At 47.5% G+C, this 8,914-nt stretch overlaps 1 protein-coding gene across 5 annotated transcripts in view; it reads left to right on the forward strand.

The window, feature by feature from the left end:
- ARID4B (AT-rich interaction domain 4B) overlaps positions 1 to 1,976 on the forward strand; it is a 2,504,499-nt gene extending 2,502,523 nt beyond the window's left edge. For 2 of the 5 annotated variants that reach the window (XM_077486548.1, XM_077486549.1), the window contains one exon: positions 1,193 to 1,973. In XM_077486548.1, coding sequence (XP_077342674.1) covers positions 1,193 to 1,314 — 122 coding nt within the window. In that variant the 3' untranslated portion in view covers positions 1,315 to 1,973. Of the gene's footprint in view, positions 1 to 1,192 lie in introns of all 5 variants that reach the window. The other 3 variants (XM_077486552.1, XM_077486551.1, XM_077486553.1) reach the window with 3 other exon arrangements.
- Positions 1,977 to 8,914: the final 6,938 nt, after the last annotated feature.

Here is an 8,914-nt window from a genome sequence, read left to right on the forward strand (position 1 = left end):
GCCCGGCAAGAAGAACCGAAGAGGGGGACAAGAACCCCGAACCGCGGCGAAGAAGAAAGCCGGGGTCCTCCGCTAGTAAAAGAGCAGAAGATAGCAGAGGAGTCCGGCGAGAAGACACCCCCCCCCCCCCCCAAGACGGAAGACCACCGGAGCTGCCCAATAAATTTTAAATACATGTTTTTTTTTGTTTTGTTTTGTTTTTTACACTTTTCACCAGGTGAATGGGTAGGGGGTACATGATACCCCAATACTCATTCACATAGGGTGGGGGGCCGGTATCTGGGGGCCCCCTTATTAAAGGGGCTCCCGGATTCCAATAAGCCCCCCACCCGCAGACCCTGACAACAGCCAGGGTTGTCAGGAAGAGGCCCTTGTCATCAACATGGGGACAAGGTGCTTTGGGGTGAGGGCCGCAGGGCCCCCCTTCCCCAAAGCACCCCCCCCATGTTGAGGGCATGTGACCTGGTACAGTTCAGGGGGGGGCGCTCTCTCATGACCGGCCGGGCTGCGTGCTCAGATAAGGGTCTGATGGATTCTGAGGGGACCCCCACGCTGTTTTTTTTCAGCGTAGGGCTTCCCCTTTAAGTTCATACCAGGTGACAGGACCAGCAAGGTGTCAATCTCGCCGATAGAGGTGGCGACATTCACTTCCTGCGCTAGTCCCATCTACCTGGAGCGCGTTCAAAATGGACGGACTTTATTCCGTGTGTGGGCAAGTCCGTTCATTTCAAAAGTCCGGCGGACTAGCACACAGACGGCCGGATTGTCTGACGGACTCTGGTCCACCGGATAGTCCGATCGCGTGTATGGGGCATAAGTCTTTCCAATGGCTTCCTCTCACCCAACAAATACAATTCAAAATGATAACAACATACAAAGCCACCCACAACTCTGCCCCAAGCTACCAGCCTTATCTCAACATATCATGAAAACCATCCTCTCTGCTCTACTCGACACCCTACTTTGTAGCTCCCTCATCACCACTTTCCTTTCTTCATCAAATCATCCTTTACAGTTAACATTTTGTATCACTTGCCCATCCCTTTAGATTATAATCCCTCATAAACAGGGACTTCTTAACCTCCAGTATTGAATTGTATTACAACTGTACCATCTGCATTTTTTTTTAATAATATTCAATTTCCTTTAGAGTTGCTATTATGCGTTTTTCTTTTCTTTTTTTTTTTTACAGGTGCAGTCCTCTCCACAATGTCGCCATCTTCAAATTCCGTTACTGCAGCTGTTATGTTGACCTTAGCAGAGCCATCACTTTCAACCTCATCACAGAATGCAGTGGTAGTTGAATGCAGGTGACAGAGGGACTTGTCAGAACACTTTGCACTTACTGTAGTTCAACTTCTTGAGGTCATGAACTTATTTTTATACTGCACAGTAACACAAGAACAGATGGGCTTTATTTTGTATTGCATTTTGATGTTTTGTCCATGCACTTAAGTGTGCTTTTGACGAAGTACAATTAAACTGCTTTTCTTTAAGCAATAATCATTTACTACTAATCTAACTAAGTTGTGCTTTAGCTTCTGATACTTTCCACTGTGGAAGCAAAACATTTTACCGTTTTTATTGTGAGAATTGTGTATTATGAGGATAAAGTGCTTGACATGCAAACTCCTTTTTTAGTTTTTTGTTGCAGCAATCATGCCACTGATTTTGCTTGCATGCAGAGCAGTTGCACTGATAATGAAAAAAGGAGGTCTGATTTGTGTAATTGGTGACAGCGAGGATAGTACCTGTACATAAAAGTCTGCTAGGAAGTAAGAGTACTCCTTTCTACTGCATATAACAGGTTATTAGGACAAATTATTTGCAGAAATTAGTTGGAATTCCCAGCGAGGGTGCCATTTATTTGTAATTAGTTTGTGCAGTACAAAATACTACTGATATCACTAATGTACTGATGCATTTATTTATTTAGGTTCCCCTAAAATAATTAGGCTCCATGCACACTGAAGCTCAAAAAAGCTATTTCTGGACGCCAGATTGCTGGCAGAAAACGCTGGTTGAAAAACCTGCTTTTAACAGCGTTTTATACTAGCGTTAATGAGCGTTAATGAGCGTTTTACAGCGTTAGCGTTAATGGGCGTTTTTTATAAAAATACACAGAGGACACTCCAAAAATCCCACAATGCATTGAAAAATAGAATGCCGAACACTAATGAACGAGCGTTAATGAGCGTTAATGAGCGTTTGTCGTTTTTTGCCGCTGAAAAACGGCACTTTGAACGCGAATTTCTGGCGTTCAGAAAAAAGCCCATAAACTCCACTGCTCATTAAAGCTGAAAAACGTCCATGTGTGCATGGACACATAGGCTAACATAGAGTGGAGTTTATGGGCTTTTACAAAAAACGCCCAAACTCCAATAAACTGCAGTTTATCAGCTTCAGTGTGCATGGAGCCTTAGGCCCACTTGACAAAGATATTTGTAAGAATAGGCGTTTTCAAAATAAAGTAATTGTAGCACTATAAAACGCCAGTTAGTCTATGTCATAGGCATATACACTCTTCTAGACACATATATGCTTACTCACTAATTTAAAGTGTAACTCCACTTTTGTTGAGAAAAAATAAATAAAAAACACATTCCCCTCTGGGTTATGTACATTGCAAGGAGTATAACAAACGTTGTTGCAGATTCCTACCTTTTGTTGTTCTGAAGAAATCCATGTGTGTTTTTCTCTGTCTCTTCTGATTGGGTCTAATGGGAGTGGTTTCATAATTGCCAGGTGTGGCACCTCCAGGGCACTAATGAGGAAATATGCTGGGCCTGCATCCCTTTAGACGGGTTCTTATTGAAAGCATCGCTCAAAAAAAAAAAAAAAAGACATTTCCAGTCGCATCATGTCAGCATACACTCTGGGTTGTGACTCGCCTCCACAACCTGATAGGACCACATAACTATAAGATGATGATACGGCCCCCGCCCCAGCATTATCTTATTTTTCCTCACCTGTTGGGACCGCACGGATCAGCATTAGGGTGCCCACGTGTCCCGGATTGCCCGGGATTATCCTGCAATTTATATCTCTGTCCCCAGTCCCGGGCACCTTCATTCCGGGACAATAAAGTGTCCCGGAATGAAATTGACAATCTGGGAACAGGGGCGGACTGAGCTGCCATAGCGCTGGCTCTAGCTCCGCCTCCAGCTCCTCCTGATCACTGGTTGCTATAGCCGCCTTGCGTCTGGCAACCAGTGACGTCACAGCCCAGCGTTGAATGTGGAGGAGGATTTTACATCCTCCTCCTCCACGCTAGTGCTGCTGGGAGTCACTGCTGGTTCTTTTACCTCCGCCATTGGCTCCAGTGACTGGCTTGCAGCTTGTGTGGGGTGTTTCTGTTCCCACACACTGCGATTACATTGTGTACTGCACGGCTTCTCTCCCTTCCTCCCCCCTCCTGCCCACCTCACACTAACACATGGACTGAAGTCCCCTCCCCCTTTTCCTCGGCTCAGATGTCACAGACAGGAGGAGAAGGAGGGGGAGGAGGATGGACACAACAGGACGGGATGTGGTGATCTGAGGTTTGTACAGAATATTAATGCTTGGCACTTGCAGGAGAAGGAGACACAGAGACGGGGGGGGCAAGTTGTCAAAAAAAGAATACTTGCAGCGATTTTGGGGGATAAGAGCATGCTGTATGTGCTAGGAGGCACTTTAGCAGAGGAGAGAAATTGTGCTGGGGGGGGGGGGTCAGATGTTTATTCAACCCCCCCTTCCTGCACAATTTCTCTCCCCTCCCAAAGTGTGCCCTCCTAGCACATACAGCATGCTCTTATACCCCCAAATCACTGCAAGTATTCTTCTTTCACAACTTGCCCCCTTTCCCATCTTCAAAGACAAGCTGGCTGCTATCATGGGGATAATTGTACTGTCTGGTATCCTTGGAACTTTGACAGACTATCAGGAGGTGCACTCCTCTTTCTCCTCTCTCCACCAACTACCCCCGCCATACACTCCGCACTCCTCCCCTGTACATGTTACCCCCCTGCCATACACCCCGCACTCCTCCCCTGTACATGTTACCCCCCTGCCATACACCCCGCACTCCTCCCCTGTACATATTACCCCCCTGCCATACACCCCGCACTCCTCCCCTGTACTTATTACCCCCCTGCCATACACCCCGCACTCCTCCCCTGTACTTATTACCCCCCTGCCATACACCCCGCACTCCTCCCCTGTACTTATTACCCCCCTGCCATACACCCCGCACTCCTCCCCTGTACTTATTACCCCCCTGCCATACACCCCGCACTCCTCTCCTGTACATATTACCCCCCGCCATACACATTCTGCACGCCTCTCCTGTACATACTACTTACCACAATACACTCCGCATTCCCTATTTATTAAACATCAATTTGACCCACTTTTTTTTTAAGATTATTAACCGATTAATCGAAAAAATAATCGGCCAACTAATCGATTATGAAAATAATCGTTAGTTGCAGCCCTAAACGCCCCCTTTAAGCCAATATTTAGTGCAATTTAAGACATGTCCACTGTTCACCACGACACACTTTGCGCGCCATATTGTTGTTGTTAATGCCTAGGGCCCGCTTTTGATCTTGCACACAGGTCTGCTGATTTCATATGCCCCTGCCCCAAAAATTGGCAAAAAATATGTAAAAAAAATCATCTTTTTTTGGGGGGGGGTGTCCCTGAATGGCAGTTTGGGAACGTGGTCACCCTAATCAGCACCCCCTTACCGTTTTGCCCCTGCCAGGTTCTAGCCTCTCCTGGTTGGAAGGCCTTTACCGGTACAGCCTCTAAACAAAGCTAAATGGAAGGAACTGCATTTTGGTGATCTCAGGGGTATGTTTTAAAAGTCTCTCTGTGACCTTGGGAAAAGCCTTAACCACTTCAATACAGGGCACTTAAACACCTTCCTGCCCAGACCAATTTTGAGCTTTCAGCGCTGTCGCACTTTGAATGACAATTGCGCGGTCATGCTACACTGTACCCAAATGAAATTTTTATCATTTTTTTCCCACAAATAGAGCTTTCTTTTGGTGGTATTTGATCACCTCTACGGTTTTTATTTTTTGCGCTACAAATAAAAAAATACCGAAAATTTTGAAAAAAAAATGTTTTTTTTTGTTTCAGTTTCAAAACTTTGTAAATAAGTATGTTTTCTCCTTCACTGATGGGCACTGATGGGGCTACACTGATGGGCACTGATAAGGTGGCACTGATGGGCACCAATGAAGTGACACTGATAGGCGGCACTGATGAGCGACACGGATGGGCGACACGGATGGGCGACACGGATGGGCGACACGGACGGACACTGATAGGTGGCACAAATTGGCACTGATAGCTGGCACGGATGGGTGGCACGGATGGGCATGGATAGGCGGCACAGGTGGGCATGGATAGGCGGCACAGGTGGGCATAGATAGGCGGCACAGGTGGGCATAGATAGGCGGCACAGGTGGGCATGGATAGGCGGCACAGGTGGGCACTCATAGGCGGCACAGGTGGGCACTCAGGCGGCACAGGTGGGCACTCATAGGCGGCACAGGTGGGCACTCATAGGCGGCATCGGTGTTATAGTAATGGATGCCAATCAGTGCCAAACAATAATGCATGCCAATCAGTGATGCCCATTGTGGCCACTGATTGGCATCCATTATGGGCACTGATTGGCACCCATTGTGCTGACTGGCACCCTGGTGGTCTAGGGAGGATTATGGATTTTTATTACCTTTTCCCTGGTGGTCTAGTGGTGTCCCTGGTGGTCCAGTGTGGGCATCCTCGGGGGGGCTGTGCTGATAATCGATCAGCACAGACCCCCCCTGTCAGAGGAGCAGCCGATCGGCTCTCCTCTACTCGCGTCTGACAGACGCGAGTGAGGGAAAGCCGATCACCGGCTCTTCTCATTTACACTGTGATCAGCCGTGATTGGACACGGCTGATCACATGGTAAAGAGTCTCCGTCGGAGACTCTTTACCGAGATCGTAGTTGCCGGGTGTCAGACTGACACCCCGCAACAACGATCGCCGCGATGCGCGCCCCCGGGGGCGCGCAGCGGCTCATTATCCTAATCACGTCATATGACGTCCGGTTAGGATAATGAAACCACTTTGCCGCCGTCAATTTGTAATAGGGCGGGCGGCAAGTGGTTAAACAGGCTTAAAACTGCTTCAAGTTGTCCTCAGCTATCTTCAGTTGAGTCTTAAATAGACTCGGGTGTCGCCTCCTGTTCATCACGATAAGCCTTAAACGGGCTTTGCAACATGCTATTGGAGCACTCTGACATAAGCCTTAAACAGGCTTGGTCATAATGCAGTGGTCTCCATTCTATCTGTTCCCTGTGTATCTGTTTGTTTCCTTCCTTCCCCATCTGTGTTGGGCGTTCTGCTGGGCGCTGTAGTCCTCCAAGGGTCGCCGGGATGTGCGCTGAGCATCTCAGCGCTTCTGCACATGTGCGAGCAGGACGTGACCTCAGCGGCCAATTTAAAAAGCTGATTGACTAAAGCTGCATTGCACTTGGTGTCCAGAGCCTAGATTGCGGTAGTTACTTTTCCTGCCTTTCATCTTTCAAATTCCTCATTCACTATACTGAGGTAAGTGGCTGATTATTACTGTATCAATATTTTTTTTGCCTTTACTGCTGCGTTTCCTCTTTTTCTGTTCCTCTACATGCCAATTGTTTGTACTGTGTATTTTCTTAGGCTTGCCTTTTTCTCCTTTCCATGGAGACCACTGCCCTATCAGATCACCATCAGCCTAATAGGTAAGGGGGGGAGGACTTTGGTAAGTAGTGAAGATTTAAAAAAAAAAGAGCAATCCTAATGCTGCCTATATAGTTAGCCATACCAGGTCCGCAAATTCACCTGAACCAAGGTACAGAGAGACATCGTGCAGGAGAAGCCATTCCGGCCACAGACGGAGCCGCTCAAGTTGCAGGAGAAGTTGCTCAAGTCACAGAAGAAGTCGCTCCAGATCTTATTCTAGATACAGCCGTTCCTACCATGGAAGATCTCCTCCTGTTCATAGACAGCACTCCCCCGTGCGACTCTCTGGAAACGCATGCTGGATATGTGGGGCTTGCCATAGATGCTTTGAGGAGGCTACTAAAGAGAGAGAACTACACTCTAAGGAGCCTGCTGCTTCACTGATCCCTACTCCGGAGCTAGAGTTGTCAACTCGAAGTGCCTCACCTGCTCCTCCCAGCTCGGCAAGAGAGGAGGATTCCCCGTCTGACAATGAGGGGTTGGATGCGTCTGCTGGTTTTGATTTCTCCTTAATAGAACCATTTGTTAAAAATCGGTGAAAGAGGCGATTGGCTGGAAATAACCGCTGGAAGTGCAACCGGACGGAAAAAAATACTTCCCGAATCTCAAAAAGGGACTCAGAGGCTTTTCCATTCATTGAGGAATTTGACGATTTAATCAAGGAAGAGTGGCAACGTCCTGAGAAAAAAAAAAAGAAGAAGAGCCTAAATAGGCTTACCAAATTATATCCCTTTAAAGGGGCCTAAAGTGAGCCCTCTCGTTTCTCCTCCCATTGTAGATGCATCTCTCATCCGACTGGCCAGACACACAACACTGCCAATTGAGGACGAGGTGACATTTAGAGACGTCCTGGATAGAAGGATCGACACAGATATGAAAAGGGCTTATCTAGCAGCAGGAGGCGCTTGCAGACCAGCGGTGGCACTGGCAGCTGTAGGTAGGGCCATCTCCAGCTGGTCAGCGAATACCGAGAGGTTGGTCTCAGAATGCTTGGACCAGGAGAGCATTGTGAAGGCACTACAGGAACTAAGTCTTGTAGGGGACTTTATGGCGGAAGCATCGGTGGATGCGATTAAGTCAGCATCAAGGGCAATGATGGCATCTGTAATGGCCAGGCGGACATTGTGGCTTAAACACTCGTCGGCGGATCCTGTCTCAAAATCCAATTGGTGCACATTCCATATGATGGCGAGAATCTTTGGCGCAAAGCCGGATTCAACAATTTCTAAGGTGACTGGTGGAAAATCGGGACTGATACCATCAGGCAGGAAACCGAAGCAGCAGAGACCTCTATATGGATGCAAAAGCTTATAGGCTGGGAAAAGAACACAGTAGGAGCTGGAAGAACCCTCAAACTTCTTTTATGAAGTTCCAGAAGCCCAAGACTTCCTCTCCCGGTGACCAAAAGTCTTTTTGAAGGCACGCCCGTCCAGCCAGCTGTAAAAATTAAAGCTGGCTTGGGCGGAAGCAATAAAAGGACCCATGGACAGTGGCCACTGTCAGTTTTGGGCACAGGTGGTCTTTCAAAGGATGTCCCCCAGGGGATCATTTTTTTCCAACCAGGCTTTCTCTATCAGGGGTAAAACTGTTTCTGCTGACCAGTTACATTGAGGAGCTTCTTCAAAAGAAAGCGATAAGAGAAGTGCTCACTTTAGAGGGGGATGGGGATTCTACTCCTACTTTCTGGTCAAGAAAAAAAAAAAAAAAAAACAACAGGGGATCTTCGCCCAGTTCTAGATCTAAAAAACCTCAATCGTTCCATCTGAGTGGAGACATTCAAGATGGTGAGTTTACATTCGATCTTCCAAGCCATAAATCTGGGGGATTGGATGCTCTCCATAGATCTTCAGGATGCCTATCTTCATGTTCCGATCCATGCCGCCTTCCAAAATTTCCTTCGGTTCTCGTGAATCAGGGCCACTTCCAGTTTCAATGTCTCCCGTTCAGGATCTCTACCGCCCCCAGAACCTTCACAAAGGTACTGCTTCCAGTGATAGCATCCTTAAGGGAGAAAGGATTGAGAGTCCATCACTATCTGGATGATATTCTCCTCTCAAGCAGCCAGGAGTTCCTTATCCAACATCGGGAGGTTCTAGTGGCCACTTTACAAGGCCTGAGCTGGTTGATAAACTGGAAAAAAAAGCAATGCTCA

Source organism: Lithobates pipiens, unplaced genomic scaffold (assembly GCF_037356315.1).
Source record: "Lithobates pipiens isolate NorthernLeopardFrog02 unplaced genomic scaffold, aLitPip1_a1.2 Scaffold_18, whole genome shotgun sequence".
Classification (NCBI taxonomy): Eukaryota; Metazoa; Chordata; class Amphibia; order Anura; family Ranidae; genus Lithobates; species Lithobates pipiens.